Below are 25,418 nucleotides of genomic sequence, written 5' to 3'. Positions count from 1 at the left end.
TACTCCACAGTTTCAGATTACAGGAAAATTACAAAAATAAAAGCTGTAACTGAATTCATTGTTGTTTCCAATCTGTGGTTAACAATGTAACACTGAGGTAGTGTTCTACAGATTTTCTTTGTGTTCATATGGTCTTACTAAAAAGTAGCTGCCATGTACCATTAAATGGCCACCCTGTGTCAGGATGGTACAGCTGTATGTGTGTCCAGTAGGCCGCACAATTGCACCCCATTTATGAGGAATGTTGCGTCTTTCTCTCTCACACTGAAAAAGAAGATAGAGGAAATGACATGATGATTATGAGCTGTCAATTCATTTTTTATATACCGCTAACAGCTTTCCTGGCAAGGGTCACAGTGGCTGCAGGTTAAACAGGTCAGCCAAGATTTCCCTGTCCTCAGCTATAGATTCCAGATTCCAAGAGAATTCCCAGGAATTTCCAAACCAGCTTAGATATATAATCCCTCCAGCATGTCCCGGAGTTGCCACAGGGTCTCTGCCCAGTGAGATGTGCACAGAAAAAGCTCTGGGGGAACTGCCCAGGGGGATTCCTTTTGACATTCCCAAAACAGCTCAGCTGGCCCCCTCAATCCTGAGTAGCAGCAACTCTACTCTAAGGCTCTCGAATCCATGTGCTTCTCACCCTAAAATGGAGTGTCAGACGAGCCACCCTGTGAAGAGATCTCATTTCTACGGCTTGTACTTGTGATTTCATTTTTTTCTCATTACCCACATCTTATAATCATAAGTTGACAACAAGGATGTAGACTGACGGAAAACAGAGAATTTCGTCTGTAGACTCTGCTCCCTTGTCACCACCAGTACAGCATCCACAAAAGATTCTGAGATAGTTGAACTCCTTAACTGGAGAAAGCAGGCTCCTCTTCTCTGACAGAGAACCATGACCGCAGACTTGGAGGTACTGATCATCATCCCAGCTGCTTCACTCCTGGGAACGAATCACTTCAGTGCATGCCAAAGGTCACGGTCAGATGAGGCAGAGGGGACATCATCATACTACCCCTAGTCTCACCAACTGGACACCTGCACTTTGATATGTTAACCATGTAAACCACAAACAGGACTGGTGACAGGATGCAGCCTTGAATGAGCTGGACTGTACTCAGACACAGCTCTCATTGCAGCATGCACCTGGTGGTCGTCAGGCAACTCACATAGCCTGATCGGGCTCAGCCTGAAATGATGATGTGGGGCCGTCTGGTGGGCTCAAAAGCTGCAAGACGAGGGGTGAGAGTTGGGTACGATGCCAGTGTAGTAGGTGCGAAAGACTCAGACAGACCAGACTCTGGCAATGGATAGCTGAATTCTATGGATTGGTTATTGCTCTCTTAAACTGAAAATATATCAGGTCAAACTGGATTATCACAAAGCAGTGCAGACATTTAGCGAACAACATCTAAATACTGTCTGTCTACTCTCTCTATATATTGTATATACTTTTTTTTGTCATGCTTTAAAAATCGGGCTTAGTTTAAAACCTATATAAACTGCTCAAAAAAATTAAAGGAACACTTTGAAAACACATCAGATCTCAATGGGAAAAAGAAATACTCCTGGATATCTATACTGATATAGACTGGGTAATGTGTTAGGAACGAAAGGATGCCACATCGTTTGATGGAAATGAAAATGATCAACCTACAGAGCCCTGAATTCAAAGACACCCCAAAAATCAGAGTGAAAAAATTATGTGGCACGCTAGTCCATTTTGCCAAAATTTAATTGCAGCAACTCAAATTGTACGTAGCACTTTGTATGGCCCCTGTGTTCTTGTATACATGCCTGACAACATCGGTGCATGCTTCTAATGAGATGACAGATGGTGTTGTGGGGGATCTCCTCCCAGATCTGGACCAAGGCATCACTGAGCTCTTGGACAGTCTGAGGTGCAACCTGGTGGCATTGGATGGACCAAAACATAATGTCCCAGAGGTGTTCTATTGGATTTAGGTCAGGAAAGTGTGGTGGCCAGTCAATGGTATCAATTCCTTCATCCTCCAGGAACTGCCTGCATACTCTCACCACATGAGGCCAGGAATTGTCGTGCACCAGGAGCCACTGTACCAGCATAGGGTCTGACAATGGGTCCAAGGATTTCTTCCTGATACCTAATGGCAGCCAAGGTGCCTTTGTCAAGCCTGTAGCGGTCTGTGTGACCCTCCATGGATATGCCTCCCCAGACAATCATTAACCCACCACCAAACTGCTCTTGCTGAATGATGTTACAGGCAGCATAATGTTCTCCATGGCTTCTCCAGACCCTTTCACTTCTGTCACGTGCTCAGGGTGAACCTGCTCTCATCTGTAAAGCACAGGGCACCAGTGGTGCATCTGCCAATTCTGGTATTCTATGGCTAATGCCAATCGAGCTGCATGCTGCTGGGCAGTGAGCTCAGGGCCCATTAGAGGACATGGGGCCCTTGGGTCACCCTCATGAAGTCTTTCTGGTTGTTTGGTCAGAGACATTCACACCAGTGGCCTGCTGGAGGTCATTTTGTAGGGCTCTGGCAGTGCTCATCCTGTTCCTCCTTGCCCAAAGGAGCAGATACTGGTCCTGCTGATGGGTTATGGACCTTCTATGGCCCTCTCCAGCTCTCCTAGAGTAACTGCTTGTCTCCTAGAATCTCCTCCATGCCCTTGAGACTGTGCAGGGAGGCACAGCAAACCTTCTGGCAATGACACGTATTGATGTGCCATCCTGGAGAAGTTGGGACTACCTGTGCAACCTCTCTAGGGTCCAGGTATCGCCTCATGCTACCAGTAGTGACACTGACTGTAGCCAAATGCAAAACTAGTGAAGAAACAGTCAGAAAAGATGAGGAGGGAAAAATGTCAGTGGCATCTACCTGTTAAACCATTCCTGTTTTGGGGTCATCTCATTGTTGCCCTCTAGTGCATCTGTTGTTAATTTCATTAACACCACAGCAGCTGAAACTGATTAACAACCCCCTCTGCTACTTAACTGACCAGATTAATATCCCATAAGTTTCATTGACTTTATGCTATACTCGGATTAAAAAGTGTTCCTTTAATTCTTTTGAGCAGTGTATTATATTATATTATATATATATATATATATATCAAATCAAATCAAATTTTAATAATGAGGCCAGTGCAATGCAAGTCCTGTTGGATGTTGGACTTTTTAGATGATGGTTTGGAAGAGCCAGTTGTCTATGAGGGCTACATCTGCAAGAGATGCCAGCTGATCCAGCACCTCGAGCTCAGGGTCGCTGAACTGGAGGAGGAGTTGGCTGACCTGCGTTGTAATAGAGAATTGGCGGACTTGGCCCAGGTGTCCTTTAGAGATAGTGTGCACCCCTAAGGTGGCGCTGAGGAGATTCCAGACCAGACAGGTAGGAATAGGTGGGTCACGGTCGCAAGGCGTAAGGTAAAGGGTGCACACTGTCCGGGGGCATCAACCCCAGAATTAGAAGTGTCTAACCGTTATCATGTCCTGGCGGAGCTGGACGGTGACTCTGATAATTCTGAGGTGGTAGGCAGGGTTGAGGAGCCCCAACGGGCCACCTCAAAACCAGTTCCCAAAAAGAGAGAGGTAGTGATAGTTGGGGACTCAATCATTAGGGGGATTGAAGCGCAGGTGTGCTCCAGAGAGAGAGAGTCTCGGACGGTGTGTTGCCTTCCGGGAGCACAGGTGGGAGACCTCCTGGAAGGGTGGATAGGCTCTTGGCCAGAGCGGGTGGATCCAGTTGTCATTGTCCACGTTGGAACAAATGACATACATAAGGGTAGTCTGTCAGTTCTGCGATCCAAATTCAAAGAGTTAGGTACCAAGCTGAGGAGCAGAACTGACAAGGTAGTCTTCTCCGAAGTTCTGCCTGTGCCACGCGCCAGTCCAGGTAAGATTGAGGAGATTAGAAGGCTTAACGCGTGGCTCAAATCTTGGTGCAGGGTAGAAGGGTATAGGTTTATGGGGCATTGGGACTCCTTTTGGAACAGATGGGACCTGTTCCGCCGTGACGGGTTACATCTGAACCGGAGGGGCACCAATGTATTGGGGAGGCGTATGTGTAGGCTAGTCGAGGATTGTTTAAACTAGGGAATGGGGGGGCAGGGAGTTTAGGACAGGCCAGATTTAGATCTATACATGGAAGAACAAACAATGGTGTAGAAATAAAAATGCATAGTAATGTAAATTTTAAGCAAACACGTAAAGATAGAAGGATTAACACATTAAAAATAGCTTGCCTTAATGCTAGAAGTATCAAAAATAAGGTAAGTGAGTTGGAGTTGTATGTAGCAGAGCACAATTATGATATTATAGCAATAACGGAAACCTGGCTAAATAACAAAGATGGGGATGAGTGTAACATAGAGGGATACACATTTTTAGGAAGGATAGACAGAACAGAAAAGGAGGTGGGGTTGCTGTTTATGCCAAACAGGAATTAAATGTAAGTCATCTTCAGTTGGATGATGAGCCCCATCTTAGTGAGGACATGTGGCTTCGCCTGGAAAATATTAGGGAAAAAGGTCTCATTTTAGGAGTGTGTTATAGACCACCCAATTCAGACAGTAATTTCAACACACATCTTTTAGTAATATCAAAAGGCAAGTTTACAGGGGATATTATAGTCATGGGGACTTTAATTATCCAAATATTAACTGGGATAACCTTACAGATGGAGGAGCACAAGAGCAGGAGTTTTAGAAGTAATCAGCGACTGTTTTTAACACAGCATGTTAAAGCACCAACAAGGGGTGAAGCCTATCTGGATTTAGTATTCTGTAATAATCAGGATAGAATTGAGGGTGTAGAGGTGATTGAACCACTAGGGTCAAGTGACCATAATGTAATACAATTCTCAGTATTTTGTAAGAGTACAGATGCAAAGACTAAAATTGTTAAGTTGAACTTTAGTAGGGCTAATTTTGAGCAGATGCACAAAGTCTAAGTAGGATAGACTGGGATAAGCTTTTAAATGTGGAGACAGTCGAGGAGCAGTGGAACAGGTTTAAAATGTTTTACATGTAATGCAGGACAGATACATACCTAAATTTGGAAGTAATAGGAAACTAAAAAATCTCCACGATGGATTAATAAAGATTTAAAAAGAAGTTGCAAAGGAAAAACTGCTGTATAAGGCATATAAGACTAATGACTGCAAAGAGAACCGTGCGCGTATGAGAAAATGAGGGCAACCATTAAGAAGGATATCAGAGAGGCTAAAAGACAGTTGGAGAGGAATATAGCAGATAAGGCGAAAGAAGACCCCAAGAGATTCTTTCAGTATTTTAGTAGTAAAAGAACAGTTAAGGAGGAGGTCAAGTTCATCAGGAATAGTAAAGGGAATTAAAAGATACAGACAATGAAATAGCAGATGCCCTAAACTTACATTTTTCTGAGGTGTTTACAAGTGAGCAAGTGGATAACCTGCCAGAGGTAAACACAACTACTAAGGAGGTACTGAGGGATTTGGAAATTGTAGAGGGAGAAGTGCTGCTCAGATTAAATAAGATGAAATCAAACAAATCACCAGGCCCAGATAATATTTATCCTCGTGTTCTTAAGGAGGCTAGTGAGTACATATATAAACCCTTGACACATATTTTTAGGAAGTCACTGTGCACTGGAGAGATTCCAAAGGACTGGAAAATGGCAAATATCATCCCATTATATAAAAAGGGTGACAGGGCAGATCCAAGCAACTATAGGCCAGTAAGCTTAACAAGCATCACAGGAAAATTAATGGAAGGAATTATTAAGGATAAGATTGAGCAACACATGACAAGGACAGGAGTTATTCTGAACAGTCAGCATGGGTTCAGAAGGGGGAGGTCGTGTTTTACTAACATGTTGGAATTCTATGAGGAGGCAACAAAAGGATACGATCAAAGTGGAGCTTATGATATTATTTATCTGGACTTTCAGAAAGCATTTGATAAGGTGCCACATGAGAGGTTGGGCATCAAGTTAAAAGAAGTGGGAATTCAGGGTGATGTTTTTAGATGGGTGCAGAATTGGCTCAGACACAGGAAGCAGAGGGTGATGGTGCGAGGAACCTCATCAGAACTGGCGATGTTAAGAGTGGTGTTCCACAGGGGTCAGTGCTAGGGCCGCTGCTATTTTTAATATATATAAATGATTTAGATAGGAATATAAGTAACAAGCTGGTTAAGTTTGCAGATGATACCAAGATAGGTGGATTAGCAGATAATTTGGAATCCGTTATATCATTACAGAAGGACTTGGATAGCATACAGGCTTGGGCAGATTTGTGGCAGATGAAATTTAATGTCAGTAAATGTAAAGTATTACACATAGGAAGTAAAAATATTAGGTTTGAATACACAATGGGCGGTCGAAAAATCGAGAGTACACCTTATGAGAAGGATTTAGGAGTCATAGTGGACTCCAAGCTATCAACTTCCAAACAGTGTTCAGAAGCCATTAAGAAGGCTAACAGAATGTTAGGTTATATAGCACGATCTGTGGAGTACAAGTCCAAGGAGGTTATGCTCAACCTTTATAATGCACTGGTGAGGCCTCATCTTGAGTACTGTGTGCAGTTTTGGTCTCCAGGCTACAAAAGGACATAGCAGCACTAGAAAAGGTCCAGAGAAGAGCGACTAGGCTGATTCCAGGTCTACAGGGGTTGAATTATGAGGAAAGATTAAAAGAGCTGAGCCTTTACAGTTTAAGCAAAAGAAGATTAAGAGGTGACATGATTGAAGTGTTTAAAATTATGAAGGGAATTAGTACAGTGGATCGAGACTTGTATTTTAAAATGAGCTCATCAAGAACACGGGGACATAGTTGGAAACTTGTTAAGGGTAAATTTCGCACAAACATTAGGAAGTTTTTCTTTACACAAAGAACGATAGACACTTGGAATAAGTTACCAAGTAGTGTGGTAGACAGTAAGACGTTAGGGACTTTCAAAACTCGACTTGATGTTTTCTTGGAGGAAGCAAGTGGATAGGACTGGCGAGCTTTGTTGGGCTGAATGGCCTGTTCTCGTCTAGATTGTTCTAATTCTAATTCTAATTCTAATATATATTTGGCATCACTCGTTCCAGAATTTATCGAACTTTAATGAGATGTTGTTAGATTTTCAGATGCTTATTCTCTTTTTAAATTATACTACTAAAAGAACTTGCCTCCTGCGAGACAGGACATTGTGCCAAAAGATTAGACCAGGGCCGGAAATAAAACAAAAGAGTAGGACAGTTGCTGTACAGGCTTTTAAATGTTTGAAGCACTGTGTGAGATGCAAATCACGTGGCACGGCAGCAAGCCAGGAGCTGATCGAGCAAAGACTAGACAAGAGTGGCAGAGACGTTAAGTTGCTAGAGAGCAAAGCGAGTGGGGGGAACCCCCTAGTAAGTATATGAATTTAGTACAATTGATTACTTAGGGAAAGTGAAGTGGCTCGTACAGAGTTACAATGTGAGACAATGGAAGGGACTCAGCCTGCGGCCTCATGGCTTCCAGTTTAATGCCTTAGCCCCCAGGCTATACTTCATGCATGTGATACTGATGTATTCAGTTCTGTGTAAAGTGAACACTAATAAGCAATCGTCAAGAACAACTAATAAGCACTTTAAAAAATGGCTTTCCAGAATTCCATATTTCTGCAGCAGTCCACAACCAATTATAAATGTGCAACTCACAATACTGGGTTTCAAACCTCATCTCAAATCATAAGCAGAGTGTACAGGTTTTTGGGGGTATTCTTTTATTTCTACATGACAAAGAAATGTATCAGGTTAATTGTCAAATGTGTTTCTGTAATAGGTCAACAAGTCCATAACTCTTAAAAATGCTGTTATAAAGTATATCATCACTATCACTTCTGGTTTGAAGGCCATTTACTCAACTGGCTACCCCTCAGACCCTTATTATCCACTCTCCATGGCTGTAACTATCCTTTGGGATGAGACCTATTCTTTTCACATCAAGTGAAACCACTTCCAACCATATCTTCCTTGGCCTCATCCACTCCACCTTCATCGTTGTGCACCACTTCATTCAATTATCCTCTACCTTTTGCTCCCCATGCAAAGATCATAGACTGTTTATCCACAACAGAACACCTGCTGCCTCCACACAGCGCCTTTATCTTAACTCACCTCTCACCCCACCACCTAACTGATTATTCTGATCTCTGTCCATTTTTAGCTTTATGCCCCCCCCTTAATTAACCAAGTCTCCCTCCAATATAACATACTACACACACTGCTATCATTTACTTTTCCTTTCAATGCATGAGTGACTCCTTTAGAAGTCAGAATGGGGGGAAAATGGCTGCTGGATTTTCTTCCACATGCCTCTCACTCTTTCCATTACAGCTGTGCATGTGCTTCTGAAGAGCTCAACATAAAATTAAACTGAGCTACACCATTTCCATTGCCTGCAAGTCTGATCGGTCACATGTTGGGGGCTTAATATGGCTGTATCACAGCTTGAATACCTCAGGTTCCATTCCTTGCCTGGTCACTATCCATATGGAGTCTACTCATTTGCTTTAAGTAGATTTTCTCACTGCATCCCAAAGATTCAAATGCTTAGTTTAATTGGCCTGATCAGCAGGAACACATGCATATGTGCCCTGCAATGAACTGGAGTCTCTTCCACAAATGTCTGCTGCATTTTACCACCACTGCAGGTAAAATTATGCAGCACGAAATTTACAAAACTGATGGATGGATGAATATCAGCACGATATACACCAAAATGAGTAGCAAAGCAAAATATGATGAAACATTTCTTTACAAAGCATAAAGTTGACTTTGATCTAGATGTGTGTCTACTGCTTCCTCAAACAACCATCAAAAATAATTCTGGTTTTGATATTTACTGTCACATTACAGGCATTTGATGTGCCCTGTGGTAGCAACTTACTCTGAACAAGTTACAAAGAAAACATCATGATTTTTAAATGTAGCACTTACTTGCTAAAAACAAATAACAAACATTTCTATTCTGTGGAGGAAGTAAATTAAACGTCATTTGGCATATTAAGTTCAGGAAAATCAGGTTTTTGAAAGACTCGGTTTTCAAAAGTGGCTGAAGTTTGCATCAAACTACATTTTTTGCCTTTGGTAAGCAGGAATAAAAACTAGCATATATAATAAATAATTTGCATATTTTAGGTATTACCCTCTTTCAAAACCACATAGTCAAAGCTGCCAGTCAAGAATAAATGCTGTGGTTTTTGAGCTTATTCTGTAGGATTCTGTGCCATCTGGACCTCAAAATGTCAATAACTGCTGTTGCAATAATCCCACTACACATGAAATTAGTGGACTAAAAAAATTAACAAGTTTGCATATATAATGTGTTTTAAAACTGACTTTAGTTCCTTAAAATTGACAGCTCTGTGATTCAGATATCAAATGCAATCAGTATGGAGTTTAAGGCTAGCACAAGGTCTTTACATTTCCAAGGTTTTATTGGTAGGTTGTGCTGAAGGATTTTAGACATGACTTAGAAGCTATAACACCTGCACTGTAGAATGGGTAATTCACTTGAGACTAAGCATATTTGAGCCAGGCCAGTACCTGCATGGGAGACCGGCTAAGAAGCTTGGGTTGGTACAGCATGAGGAGTTAGTGAGGCTATTGGGAGAACTCAACCTCTAGTATTATGTGTGTGGATCCCAATGCCACAGTGCAGTGACTTGGACATTGTGTTGTAAAAAGTGGTGGCATCCTTTCAAATAAGACATAAAACCGAGGTGCTGAATCTGTGGCCACAAACAAAATCCTACTCAAAAAGATTAGGGTGTTTTCCAATGTCATGGTTAAATCCCCCACCATGGTCTGGTCATCCAGGACCAGTAATCATCCCCTGTCTCTAACTGACTAACACTCTCTCTCTCGCCATCACCACCTAATAGCGAATGTGTGGGGAGCATACTAGCACAAGAATGGCTGCTGTCCCATCATGCAGGTGGATGCTACACATTGGTGGTGGTTGAAGTGGCTCTTCAATGTCTATGTAAAGAGATTTGAGTAGTTAGAAAAGTGCGATGTAAAATTTAAGTACTACTGTCATTACTATAATTAGAAGCAGCTGCTTTTCATCTGCCAACCTTCTCTATCAGCTCACTTCCTGGAAGCCCAGAGCTGAAATAAAAAAAGTTGGGGTATTTTATATATAATAAAAAAAAAAAAAAAAAAAAAGCAAAAGAGATACAAGAGTAACAAATGACAAGTCTGCTGATGTGCACCCACTTCAAATTTAGGCATTTTTATTTATTTTCACAAGAAACCACCACAGACTCAAATTATTTTTTCTTTTAAATACAAAAATCAGTAAATTCTTAATTCACTTGTTATTTTTATTACATGTTCTATTTACATCATATTAAAAAATTAACTCAGACTTTCAAACACATATTGAGACAGTAACATTCAATACTTCAAATCATCACACTGCTTTTAAGTATTGGTTTGCTGGGAAAAAAATGACTTATCTTGGAAAGAGTGCATGTGCAATTCCTCTGTTTATTAAAATTAAAGAATTCCTTCATTTTCCACAATTGAAAAGATCAGGTTGTCTGACCCCAGTTTTATTACTTTGGGGTCCAATTCATTTGAGAGGAGTCAAAAGATAAAACACGTTTAAAGGAAACCCCACTGTAAAATGTACTTTAGACCTCCATTCATTTATCCATTTTTAGAAGTCACTCACAGTTTATAGGTTTTCATATTTGCATGGGCTAACCGACATGCAGCACGTCACCACTCTCTGGGACCGGTATTGGTGAGCAGAACTACTTCACCTTAAAACCACAGTCATAGCCTTACCTTAAATATCTCAAAATACATTTGTCATAACCTAGCCACAACAAATTACTGTACATGCACCAAATGTGATATGCTTTCTGTTATTTTTGCACCTTCAATAATGGTTTAGATGAAACTGTATACTATAAATGACCTCTACAGGCCATATACGGATAGTTTATGTATTGTATTAAACTCCTTCCAGCTTCCTCTAATTACAGCTGGGTGATCCATGACACAAGCTCAGCATACTTCACTTCCCAGTCAGAATGTAAGACCAACCGGGCATTGCCCTTTATTATGGCACACAGGAATGTAAGGCAATTGCATTTTTGTACACAAGACAAAAAATATGTTAGCTGATATGGAATTTTTTTTCTTATAAATACTGTACATACTTGTATTTTATGCATTTTTTGTTGGTATTGAAAGACTGCCACTGTTTTGAGGAAGCATGCAAGTAAGAATTTCATTGTACTGAGTACACATGACAATAAACCTAAACTTAAATGACGGTGACACTTTAAGACTAAAATTTATCTAGCAATGAAAATATTAGGGGAGAAGAAGTGGCCAAGATCTCACCTCTAAACACTAACATACAGGCCAGTTTACTTGTTACAAGCAACCTTCATTTACTTGATTGATGCAAAAAGCCAAGCAAACACCTAATGGAATGCTAGGCTTCAAGCATGACTTAGGCCAAAAAGACATAAAAACTGGAGTTCTGCTCTACTATCCAAAATGTCCCAACTGCAGAAACAAGGTATGCAGCTGTCCCTGCTGAAAATGGTCAGCTGATCTTGGATATTCTGTGGTCGATTTAAATCTGAAGGAAGAGTCCTTCCATTTCTAAACTTGCAAAGAAACATCAACTGAACTGAATGGCCTTCCAAATACATAAGGACCAATATTAAAATGCTCAAATCTGATTGGACCAGTAACTTTGGACTGAATCTGGCCCACAAGACACCAATATCTGATATCGCAGAAATCCTTATTATCATTATTGCAGTAGCTAATGAATTCATAATATCTAAACTAAAAGTTATTAAGTGTACTTTCTAGTTAAGGGAATGGCTGTAAAGAAATGCAGTAATATACCAATTCTGAGGCAATCTTTTGTCTGAAAACAGCTTTTCATTCTCAAATTCAAAAGACAGAGGAAAGTACTCACTCATTTCGGTTCAATTTGCAAACTGCTCTAGCCCAAGCACTACAAGGTCTAACACTAACTGCAGCAGCGAAGAATAGTATCGCCAAGTGTATGATAATAAAGAGAACTGAAAATGATCACTTAAGTAGATAAATTAGGAAAGCAGAGAAATGCACAAATGTGAAAGTGGTACACATCCTTTTCAGCCTGCTTAAATAGTATCTGACTTGGAGAAAGCGCAGTGAGCTAAACATACGAACTAAAGGTAAACCGTACAGCATAGAAGATGACAGGGAACTCCTAGAATAAGAAAAAAGCAAGATAGCACTGGAACACTCAAATTTATGCATGCACCCATTCATTTAAAGAAGCCACTAACTGTAATTTAATATCAGGACTACCACCACTCTTCCAGTAGCCTTTGCATGGCAGGCAGGAGCCACCCCTGGGGCCAGTTCATTACAGAGTATGCTCATTTATACAGGATTAATTGATTAACATTGAATACCATTTAAAATTATATGGTTGTACGCACTGGATGGATGGATGGTTCAGTATCACTAGATAGAGAGTATGCTAACAAATAACTTTTCCAAAGCTCACAAAACAAAAACTATTAACACAAAACAACATACCCCATCCAATACACACAACATTTACTAAAAAAAAGTAGAAAACTTCTAACTTTGCTTAGCTAAAGAGAATGCCGCACAGTCAAAGTGAGATGTGGTGCAGGTGCATTGCCACAGGTATGAATGAGACCAAGGACCATTTCCAGATGCACGTCTGCCGAAAACTTCTTGGCTGAAAGTCCTCAGTTTATGTTATACAGGTTGTGCAGCATTGCTCATAATGGCTATCAGTTTCTCTCTATTATGAAAAAAAATCTTGGAAGGAGACGAGACGTGATTTTCTTGGAGAAACACTTCTACATCCCGTGAGACGAGTCCACGCCAAGGGCTGGAAATAAAGGACAAAGAATAGATGGCAAAGTAGAATGCCGTAAAGAATTAAAAAATGTTGGCGTGGTAAACATGCAGAGCAGGCTAGAGATAATGGAAGTATGAAAATTAGAAAGTCTCAAAAAAAGGATAGGAAAGATCGCATTGGCGCAAACAGAAATTATTACTCGGGGAAATAACGGAACAGCGAAAAGAGATTGAATATATTGTTCGGATTTAAACTTTAAGTTGGAGACTTGTAGATCATCTAATTCATGTTGCCAGCGAGAATTAAAAGATTCCAAAAACGCTGAGGCGGAATGAAGTCCCGTGAGACGGAGACTTTTAACATGAGATTCTTTCAAGTCACGCCTTACTTACAACTGTTTTCAAACAAGACCACGGTCATCTAACCTCAGTCGTGTGAATGCTTTTGGCAGAAACATTCCTGTGCTCGCAGTTCTTATAAATTTTATCAGGAGAACGACTAAGCGAAAAAGAAAGAGCATGGACAAGCATTTGAAAAAGTCATTTTATTTATTAGAGAGACAGAAACGATATCTACTCACAGGCAGTTATATGTTACATTGTGATGATGCAAGTCCAAACATGGAATCAAAATTCAATGCGATCTTGAAGAAAAGTTAATTCCAAATATCGTTTTTAATTAAAGTTTTAAAGTAAAAGTCAAAACAATACATATGTAACAAATCCCATGAAAATAGCAATCTCTTAAAATTGTATATCCGGTTAACCAAAACCAGGGGTGGGCGAGCGAAGCAAGCAGGGGGCACAGCCCCCTAATTTTCTTAATCATCTTCTCTACTACCACTTCCAGGCAGTCAAGAGTGCATCCCATAGTAGAGCCTGCCTTCTGAATCACCTTTCTAATTCGCTAGTCCTCTCTTCAAGTGATGTTACCAGCTCAATACACCACAGTATACAAAAAATTGTACTGGCCATCACAGAGTTATCCCTCCATTTGTTAAAACTGCATATTCATTAAAAGGCTCAGAGAACCAGAGCATACCCTGGCTATATTTAGTATAAGGTAGGAGCCAGCTGTGGACAGGACTGAATGTCAATCACAGTTAGTGTTGTTTGTCCCCACCCAAACAAGGAGTGACTGGGTCAGAATTTAAACTGAAGCGGTAAGGCAACAACCCCAAACCTGTTATACAAAATTGTGAGGTACATTTATATAAAGTAAGGAAGACAGTTTGAGTCAGCTAATCATTGAACTGGAGAGTGGTGGCATGTTACGTGCTGATTTGTATGTGTAAGAAAGAATTTCACTGTACTCTGTATACATGACAAAAAAATCAATCTGTAAAATTTCCACTCTTCTGCTAATAAACCCACTTTATAAAAAAAAAAAAAAAATCAAACAAGACAGTTAGGGGTAGTGAAAGCCACTGCGGGAACAGAAAAGTGATTAACAACCAAACTATGCCACCTTAATTTCTTTTCACTAAATGTCACTAATGGCACACATGAGTATTTGAGTGGTAGCTAAACAATTAAAAAAAAATGATGTACTTAAATTAAAAAAAAATATAAGTGTTTTTTTAATACATTTCCCCATCTAGAAGTGTGGTGGCCACTGTGCAACCATGAATGTCAAACATAAGGATCTCTATGGGAATGGCTTTGAGCAATGCATGCACTCTGGTTATTTGGTGAAAGGCTAGTCTTATTCAGATTTTTTATATGCCATATGAGGTACTTGTGGTTAGCAGCTCCAGCATGTAAGAAGTGGGTTTAAATGCCTATACAGATTTCCACCATAATTTGCATTTCCACCAAGAGTAAACAAGGATGCAATGTCAGCATTACAACTGCAAACTCCATATCTGCAATAGTAAACGACATGAAGAGTAAATCCTGCTGTACTGATTAAGAGACACTGGGAGGAGATAGCAGTGGGCTGGACATTTAATGTATAGCTTATGTGAAAATTCATTGTTTTGGCTAGGCTTTAGCCGACTTTTGCAACATTAACTAAATTGTCAAATATCAAACCTTGAACGGCTTTTAAAGAGAAACTGACACTGAGAAATGCAATTTGATGTAAATATGTTGTTATTTGTGAGATGTGGACATACACTGTCAGGAGTACTGCTGAACATGGAGCTCAAAAGCTAAAAATAACGCCATCTCTCAAAAACCAGCACTATGGTTGGAGTCCTAAAAAAGTTGGCCAGCAAACTCCAAAAGGGAAAAGTGACAAAATTACCATTGAAACAGAGAGATAAGGTAAGAGACAGAGAATTTTGTTTGAGAAAACAGTACCCCATCATTCTTCCTCTGTTTTCTTTTAAACAGAAGAGCAGAAATCATAATGTCCAACTTTAGGAAGAAAATAAAAAAAAGACCTTTCAAGATTGAAAGCACCAATCTCAGAAATATAAGCATCTTGACTATTTTGGGCATTGAAGCTGTTAAATACAATGGTGGATGGGAAGCTCAAAGGCAAGACTTTTAGCCTAAAGGACAATTGAGTTTGTAGCTGTGGCCAGGTTTTTGAAGAATGCTTTATTTTGAAAAGAAAACAAAATGGGATGAACAAGGTCAGTGGTTTTTATTTTAGTTTTGATGAATATTCAGTGATACTTTCTTACATCTCTTGTGAATTTTTCGAATTAATAAAATGATAAAGCACACAGATAACCCCATCGCTGTTTGCCATCAAGGAGTGTGGTGTGGTCGTAACACAGACACTGAAACACTGCAAATCGAAAACACAATCCAAGAACTCGATAAAGAACAAATAACTGCTTATCACTTCAGACCTTGAAAAAGAAAGGCATGATGGTTGGCTTTAATGCCTACCTTCTGAAGCAGCATTTTCCAGTGGAGGCACATCATCTGTCACAGAAAAATCCAAAGTGGCTCCAGCTATCTCCACCATGTCCTCATCACTGGTCCCACTCCGTGTGCTGTTGAAGCTTTCTCTGCGGTAGCCATGATTATACATTCTTGCCAGTTAATTGCCTGCAATTAATCAAACAATAGAAATGACAAGCCTATGTAACTGCAAAACATGCCAACTGGGATGCTTTTCAGTCTTTATAAAATGGTTTGGGATAGAACTTGTTATGAAAAGCACAATGTTAAAAGAAAAGCTCAAACTTTTGTGCTCTTTACTGCTGCCAAAATTTTACTAGACTTAATCTTATTAGGATATCTCCACACCCACAGGAATTCATTAATTACCCACAATTTTAGGACAACTCGTTTTTTTTTTTTTTTGTGGAATCAAGTATAGTGCAAAATTTTAATGATGCAGATTGAGTCTGGCAAAAACTTCTACACGTTCCTACAAAGAGGGATGATGATGATGATGGGGTTTGCGCTATCCCCCAATAGGAAAGCAGGTTTAACACCCCTGGTATCATTTTTGAAAGAAAATGCTTGATGCTGTGACGCAAAAATTACCTACTGGAAAATAGTCAAGTCAAAGTAAGATGTGTAGTTCGGGGTTATTATCAAATATCATGTGCTGCTAAAAAGTGCTTGGTTATATTTGCCATGAAACAGATACATGGCTTAGGATCTAAAATATTTTGATATCATCATTTTCACTTTACTTATCCTAAGGAACACTGCAGTGTCAACAAGCTGTGCTATGATGATTAGATCACCCCATCTTCAGCAACTTCCTCCAATACCTCCTGGGGAATTTCCAAATGCTCCCTGACCAAAAGACATGTATAGTCCATCTAGCAAAGTGTATGTCTGCTCCTGGGTCTCCTGCCAGTGGACACCCCCTGCAGAAGGTGTCAAGGGAATCCTAAATAAATGCCCAAACCATCACAACCTATATGCACAATTTGCTTCCACTCAATCTGGAAAATAAAAAGCTTCTAATCCACGGTCCTCTCATATTGCCTGAGCTTCACACCCGGTCATGATGAATAAGTGAAGTAATTTGGTACAGGAAGTTCATTTTGGCGGCTTACTTCCTCACTTCATTCTTTAACCCATTGCCCAGACAAGGGTAGGGGTGCAGACTGACTGATAAATCAAACGTTTCAGCCAGGGGACTTGATTCCCACTTCACCTGAACAAACTAATAACTGCACCAATCTCATAATCATCTCTTTTCACACTTGACAAACAAGACCCAAAGGTACTTGAACTTGCACACTTGGGGCAGCTGCTCAGCCCGTATTTGTCACTATTTTCCCTTGAGGATTTGGTGGTGCTGATTCTCATCAGCAACCGAATCACACTCCTCTGTGAAATTTTCCTGTAGGGTCCAGAGATCACAGTTCGATAAAGCAAATGGACAACATAATTTGCAAACAGGAGTGATGCAGGCCTTTGGTATCCTTGGCTACAGGTTGATATCCTTTCCAATAATTCAATGATCCTTAAAACGTTTTTGTATGCAGATGTGTACACCAGATAGGGTTACCCGTGGCAAAATGGCTTAAGAGGAACATTACTGTATATAATGTAGGTCTCAAATTCAATGTTACATATTTTCAGTATGTGTGAATAATTCACCGTCAGGTGTATCTGAAGTAAAACAATGCTATTAAGAGGCAGGATTTTTGTTACAGGATATTTTTTTGAAGGGTAACATTCAGAGAACTTCATAAGCTGCCTCTATTTCCATTCTATTAGAGAAGCACAGAGTAGCTACCATTTTCATAACATGTATCCAAATTCATTTAGGCAGATACAGAAGGATGGCTCACTTCGAGGAGTCTGTTGCTGCCCATTTTTAAATACAGAAATGCAAACTTACTATGTTGTAATACTTGGTTAATTAAATTAATTTATTAGGAAGTGGGGCAGCAACAGGGTCAGTTTATTGTTCTTATATCAGTGGGTTGGTGCTGATATTGGAGTAACTTAACATTTATCTACGCAGAACTCCACTCCACATTGCACCAGCATCTTACTAATAAGGGTGGGGTACTAGTGGGTTTTACAGATTACTTTCAGTCCCCTGCAATCCTGAAAATATAATATTGCAATATTTTTAAACATAATATAAGACACTATCAATACACTGGGAGTACATAGCCGATTTTATTTTTAATTATTTGTGCCATGTGTAGGTATTGGAATCGATTAAACAATGCTTTTTTTGAAACTTTAGGAACTTTAGGAGTTAGGAATGTACTTTACCAACAGGCACTTTGACATTTTAAGTGATGGCATACTACAAACTTTAGTACAACTGCACAGATTTGTATATCTGTCACTGACTTAGAACACACAATATTGGCTGGCCGATATAGAAGGAATGAGTAACAGTGGTACAGATGTTGACGTGCCCTGTGATGGACTAGCGTTCCCATCCAGGGTTTGTTCCAGTATCTTAGCAAACCTCAGCTCCCTGTAACCCTGGTAAAAGAGACAGGACCATCCTAAATTGGGCCCTCATGAAATATGCCTTTGACAGATGAACACTGTGTAAGAAAATGTGGGGCTTTCAAAGCTACCACACCTCATCTTAAGACATCACTCATTATAAACTGGATTTAGACATCCTATGGCAGCACAGTCATTTCATTTACCTGTTCCGTTTAACCATGGAAAAAAATAATGAAAAGGTAATGGGACTACTCCTGTAAGGGCAGTGAAATGATCCGTGGGATGTAAACAGAAACTCAGTTGAGTGGAACTCATTGACCTCCCACATGACTCCATAAAAGAGAGAGAGATTGGGTCAAAAGTCCAGGAAGGGTGGGCAGTCTTACCACAGTACCAGAGAGCAACTCAACTTCAAATATCACAGTAAGGCACACTGCAATAAAGAAGACAGTTTACAATAAAGCCATTTACACAGAGATGTTACCCAATACATTTTACAGCAAATTCTTTAAAGTTGTATTTGGGTTCTACAGCAAATTTGCTTTAAAATCACTTTTGGAAATACAGTATTACTCACTATGACAAATGCCATCAGGAGAGATGATATATTAAAAAAAATAAAGAAACATTAAAGCTTTGTTGGCACGATAGGCAAACAATTGCCTGCTTTGTGGTATTTTCAAATGCCCATTATAATAATTTGCCTAATGTGTATATGCACCCCCCCCCATAAAGAACTGGAGACCAGGAATAGTTCCTGCTTTGCACCACTGCTACTGCAAGATACACCAAACCACTATGTACTGGATATAAAAAAAGTGAAGAAGATGAAAGGTTTAAGATGTACACAGAAGCAAACTCAGCTTTAACTTCCCATAATTTATGCCACCCACGTTGGAGTTTCAGGTTTCTGTTGCCATTTGAGTTTACAAAACAAACATCACTACCTTGTTCTTTGTAAAGTACTCACCCATCCATTTGTCACTGAGGCTTTCCTGGCAATGCCGGGCATAAAGCTGGAAACAACCCTTTATACACATGCCCTGATTTATTATCCATTTCATGTGTGCTAAAGGCAAATACTTTGCTCATGTATCAATTTAGTTACTTACAGCCACTAGCGACCAATTGATTAATGCTTTGCCAGGCTTTCCAGTCAATGGTTACGCCTTTCAATTCTGGGAATTCTTTTTTCAGTACCTTCCCTGTTAGCAATAGCAGGGGGCACACAAATGATAGCGCCATATTAACACTAGGTGGCAGCACCTAACCACAAACATTTATGACACATTACTGTAAAACATTTATTTGTGTTCATTATTAATGGAGTAAGCAGGAATACAAATTAGAGAGAATGAACACAAACTTTAATGGCAAAGCTTTTAAAAAAATGACATCTTTATGAAGCCTTCCAAATATGCTAAGTCATGCAGCCAGACACTTATGCAAGCAAAAACAGGAAAGATTACAAACTAAGCAAGAACATCCGTAGATAAGATGTTTAACAAGTTGGTTTGCTATAAACTGATGACCCCAGTATAACTTAACACACACAAATAAAATAACTGTAGCAAGGATTTAAAAATGAGTAAGATAAGCAGAAAACAACACTGAATCTGTAGCCAGCTGACATGCAGGTATACTGAACTCCTTAAAGTTCTGAAGAGTACCAAATGCAACCCAATAGAAGAATCAGAATATCTTTATTGTCATTGTAACAAGTACAATGAAATTAGGTGCAGTCCCTGCAGTGTGAAAATATAAATAAATATAATTACGAAAGGATAAGAATAAATAAGGTAGAACACAAACATTCAACATAAGACCTTAATTGCACAAGACACACTATTGCACAAGATGTCATCTATTGCACTGCTGCATTGAAGGCGATTAGGTGGCATTCGATGCCCTAACAGCAACAGGGTAGAAACTGTAATTCGGTCTATTATTAGTCTTTGTTTTGATGATACCAGTGGGTAATGATGTACAAAGGATCTTTGTTCACGTGAGCTCATATAGGATGAATATAAATAAATGGCACACGTTAGAACATGATATCACTTTCAGAAACAAGTCTCAATAACATATGAACTACTTCTGCGGAGTTCTCTTAAAAGATGCAAGGATGAAAAGGACACCAAAATTACATTATCTTTAGACATTTTGGTAGTGGAGTATGGTATATGGCCTTTTATACATTAAAATATGCCAGATTTAAAACAATCGCAAATGTTTACCAAAAACACTTTTTAGGACATAACCGTTCCACAAGTTGTTCACTATGTGAGTGGTCCATGCAACAGACGTGCCAAGATGTTTAGTTCCTGCTTTATTATTCCTCAAATAACACACTGCACACTTTTGCAATGACAGTGAGTGTTACAGGAAAAAGTAAGGAGTGTTTATGCATGACAGGCTAGATTAACAGCAGATGGGGCAGCACTCAATTGCGGGATATTTTGCACTGGACTCTACCAAGCAAAATCCTATCCTTGTAAAAGCAAAGCGTCATCTATAAGCCTCTTGCTCTTGCAAAGCAGGACAACAGCCGTTAAGTGCATCTTTGATTGTAAAAGCACCCCCTACCCTTTTAAAATATGTTAAGTCTAAAAAAAGGACAAAGCTTTACAGTTCATGTTAAGAAGCCGGAATTAAAAAAGATACAAAATGCCCTTCCTTAATATTTATGCTTTCCACACCAATGGTATACAGTTTGCCAACATCAGATCTATGCCCTCTGTATTTTACTCCCATACCTGACATTAAGCATGGGCTTTTGGTCCCATTCTCTGCCTGTACCTGGAGTGCTGTGGACATCTTCTTATCCATATCTTTGGGCACGTATGCATAAGAATACTCATATGAAAATTCTGAAACACACGGCGTTCCAAAGATTTTGGAAATCCGTAGTGAAAATTAGGAGGTTTGTGGAGCTTTGAAAGATGTCTCAACTAGAAGTTCTTGTAGGTGCAGACAAGAATTAGTTAGGAGGAGTTAACTCCTGGCAAGGAGACTAAACACACACCACCCTCATTTTTAATATTTCTAGAATATCATTCTTGCTAAGTGTACAGAATATAATTAAAATTTTTATTTGCATCTGCTTAATAGCATGCAATGCAAAACACATCAACACTCTTCAGTGCCATGACTAGTGAGCTTAACTGCCTTACCTTGAAACCTTGGCTTTCCTTACTTGAAAGATCTCACAAAATGTCAAAGTGTCCTGCTTTTGCCAGGACTCCATCCCTGGCTTTATGATTGATTGTTTTGCTGTTTTTGTTAATTATGCAATTTTATTTATTAAATTTAGGGCATAAATAGTAAGTGTGCATTATATTGTTAATAAATATAGGGTCTTTGCCTCTGTACCCTGCAGAGGGTGTCTTGACTTCGAGTGTCTTATACAGTCAGTGAAAATTACAATTTGACCGGCATGTCTAAACTTTTCAATACCACTGTATGCATTATATGCTGCTTTTGTTCTTTACTGTGTTGCTTTGTGTTCTGCCTATCATATCTGTAAACATACAAAGCATTGTGGGCTTGAAAGGACTCAATACTTAAAAAAACAAAACTACAAAAAGTTTGTGCACGTCGCCATTGAACAAACCTGCTAGGAATAAGTGAGCACTGCTTGTCCCATGCTGACAAGACAAATCCTGTTTAGTCTTCTGCTATTGTTATTTGCCTGGCAAAGGCAAATTACATCGAGATGTCCACCAGATAAAATCTTCCTTTAAATAAATTTCAATCAAGTAGCACTAATTTGCATTAGGACAATAGATCACTGCTTCTTTCCCAGCTCAGTCTTACTAACTTTTCATGATGACCATAGAATAAGCAATGCATTTATCTTTAGGCTGACCTCACTGATACAATTAGTTCAGAACAAGGAAGACAACACGTTTAAAACTTTTTAATGGGGCAAATGTATCAGAAAAACAAATTGCTAATGGTGGAATGAGACTGCTTAACAGGACAATTAAGCACATATTTAATTATTTTGGTAACAATTCAGAAACATGTACAGCCTAAAATCTACCATTTTAACCAGATGTGCACACCCTCTCCCAAGAAATACAAAATGTACTAGAGATGCTTTTTAAAAAAAAAAAAAAAAGTATGTTTAAATAGCAACAGAAAAATGAAATTAAGGACTTCCACTCCATACCTGACTGATTAATACGAATTCTAGTTTAATGACACAACAAAACTGAAGGGATGACTTGCCATGTCTTCTCTTTGAGAGCAACAGGAATACACCCATCAAAATCGTGCAATAATGCAGTTGTGATCTGACAAAACTTCCCAGAGTCAGGGAAGCAGCAGCTTTCATGTGCAATTCAGCACAGACGCCACAAACATTGATGACTTCTCTATATTTATACTCTTAGAGTGTCTTGTTTTGTCGGAACTACACAGCTAAGTTATGATTATTATTATTTGACATTACAGACTGGATAAACAAACTGGTCTCCTGTAATATAGACTGTGCAGCATATAAGCAAGAACAAAAATCTAACATACTGTACTATAGTGTAAAAATCCAAGCTTCTGTCAAATACTGTACAGGGGGCGGGATGGGGGGAAAAAAAACACACTACAGGTAGTGCCCAGGTTACGGACATCCGACCTATGACTTACAAACGAGGCCGCAGCTGCGACGCATGCGCCTCAGTAACTGCCGCTCCGTCATCTTCGGTCTGGGGATGCTGCAAGTGGTGGCTGGAGGGGGCTGATTTCGCTGCTCACGCAGTGTAGTGTCCCTCGGGCAGCTCCTGGCGGCAAGCAGTGACCTGTGGTCCATAGTCACCGGCGCCACAGCTATCGCTCGTCTGTAGGACGATGGCTCGCTGCCCGCTCACTACGCTGCCGCAGCTACTGCTCCTGACTGGACGCAGGCTGGATGGAGCCGATTGGGGTGTTTCACTGCTCGCCCAGCACACACGGCTGGTAATGCTGCAAGCGGTGACCCAGTTTTGGTTGAATGGAAGCCATTGAGGGTGAACGGGGCAGCGGAGGTAGCATTGTAGTGTGCCTCAGATGGCTGGCTGTTGAATTGGGGTTGGGCGATTCACTACCCGCATTTGGCTACACCGTGTTTGTTCTCGGTGGGCAGACGCTGCAGGCACTGTAGTGGAGGTGACTGTGAAGTGGGCTGGTGATGAACCCCTCGTCGATGCCCCCAATCATTCTCAATAGCAAGCCTGCTTGTACTGTTACGCACATAGCAGGAAGTTGTCTCTTGTCAGTACATCAGACGTGTTGACGACTGGTGCCTTCCTGCTGTGATAGCGTGTACTATAGCGCTGTGCAGAAGATCTCATCTTAACCTTTTGTCTTCACCCTTCAAGAATGTCTCTGAAACACAAATCTGATGCAAGTGTTGGTGAAACAGTAAAGAAGAGAAAAACCATCACCATTGAAAATAAAGTAGAAATAATAAAAAGGTCAGAGAGGGGTGAAACTCCATTCATTGACAGAGCACTTGGTTACAGTCGGTCAACAATAGCATTTATTAAAATAATGTACCTGTTCGACTTACATACAAATTCAACTTAAGTACAAACCTACAGTCCCTATCTCGTACGTAACCCGGGGACTGCTGTATAGCATTTGTAAACAAGTTCTGTCTGATATTGCACAAAGATATCAGAAAAAAAATCAATCAATTGTAAAATTCTACAGAGTAAATTTACAAGTTGTGTGACACAAACACCAGTCTGTCCACAGCATCTGGCTTCAGAGCAACCCAGTTACATGTTACAACTTTTCCTCCAGTGCTGAAAGACCTCTCAGAAAGGCTGCTTGAGACAGGGATATATACAGGTACTTTATTTGGGGAAAAGTACTTCTTGTGTTTTACACCAGTCAAGTGGATTTATATCACTGTCCACTTTAGGTGTCATCAAGTAGCTCTTGATCTCTTTTTCAATGGCAGTGTGCAAAGGCTCACCTTCTCCGAATTCCTGAATTTGTTTTAAAATAGCTGCTAAAAGACTTTTTTTCTTTTTACAGCAATAAGGGCAGATGGAGCGAGACAAGGAGGCAGGGATCAGTGCGAGTGTTTTAAGTACTGAAGAAGAAAAAAAAAAAGTGCTTTGGAATCGAGGACCCCCAACCAAGAAGGCTTGTGAATTTAAAACGTGCCCAATAGGTATATGCTTCTTACAGAAATAAAAATGATTCAGTCGAAAGTATTACATCATTTCTTCAAATGGAGTAATAGTTCATACAAATTTTTTTTTTCCCCCAATTTCAATTCACAGATGGTGAAACAAGTTAGCTGCTGAGCTGTCTATAACGGCAAACAATTTCCGACAGTTTGTAGATTGCCTTATTTTAAGCAACATCAGTCTTTTCAAAGCCAAACGACCTCCAGACAAGCGAGAATGATCCACGTCTACCAATTAAATTGAACAATGTAGATTGCAAGGGTTTTTTTTTTTTATTCCCTGGCGCTGTTTGCTCACTCAATTTTAGGCAGCTATGCTAGCTTCACTTGATGCGCATGTGTTCAGTCAGCGCACCACGTCCATCCTATTAGGTTACATGAGACAGTGAACGAGACGACCCTCAAGGCGCTTTTTTTTCTTTTTACTGTTTTTTGCAAACAGAGTGACATACTCAATAATTTCAGTTCATATACCAAACAATCAAGATACTATCATAGATTATACATATCACACACTCCTAGCCCTGTAACATTCCAAAAAAAGTTGGGACAGTAAAGGATTCACCACTTGTAATGTCTCTAGTCCTTCTCACAACACTTAAAAAGACGTTTTCTCATGGAGGATACCAAATGATGACGCTTTTCAGGTGTTCATTTTGTCCCATTCTTCCTACAAACAAATCTAAGGTATGCACCAGTATGGGGCTGTTGTCACATTTTTTCATTTCAAAACTCTCCACTCTTTCTCTGCTGGGGGACAGGTCAGGAGTGCAGGCAGGCCAGTCCAGTATCTGTACCCTTTTCTTCTGCAGCCATGCCTTTGTAATGTGTGCAGAAAGTGGTTTTGCGTTGTCTTGTTGAAAAATGCATGGACGTCCCTGGAAATGATGTCGTCTTGAAGGCAGCATATGTTGCTCTAACATCTCAGTGTAATTTCTGCATTAATGCTGCCATCACAGAAGTATAAATTACCATGGCCAAGGTTGCTGACACAATCCCATACCATTACAGACCCTGGCTTTTGGACTTGTTGCTG

General features: G+C 39.9%; 1 protein-coding gene across 3 annotated transcripts in view; it reads right to left on the bottom strand.

The window, feature by feature from the left end:
- LOC120537442 (H(+)/Cl(-) exchange transporter 5) overlaps window positions 1-25,418 on the bottom strand; it is an 80,180-nt gene that overhangs the window by 48,421 nt on the left and 6,341 nt on the right. The window contains exons 1-2 of one of the 3 annotated variants that reach the window (XM_039766379.1): window positions 19,175-19,291; window positions 15,706-15,867 (exon numbers count right to left, since the gene is read on the bottom strand). The exons of 1 other annotated variant lie outside the window; for it this stretch is intronic. In XM_039766379.1, the coding sequence (XP_039622313.1) occupies window positions 15,706-15,850 (145 nt within the window). In that variant the 5' untranslated portion in view covers window positions 15,851-15,867; window positions 19,175-19,291. Of the gene's footprint in view, window positions 1-15,705; window positions 15,868-19,174; window positions 19,292-25,418 lie in introns of those variants that run through there. One more of the 3 variants, XM_039766378.1, reaches the window with a different exon arrangement.

The sequence above is a fragment of the Polypterus senegalus genome, chromosome 10 (genome assembly GCF_016835505.1).
Source record: "Polypterus senegalus isolate Bchr_013 chromosome 10, ASM1683550v1, whole genome shotgun sequence".
Taxonomy (NCBI): domain Eukaryota; kingdom Metazoa; phylum Chordata; class Cladistia; order Polypteriformes; family Polypteridae; genus Polypterus; species Polypterus senegalus.
The sequence above is the reverse complement of the archived record's forward strand: the minus strand, read 5'-3'. Positions and strand labels throughout refer to the sequence as shown.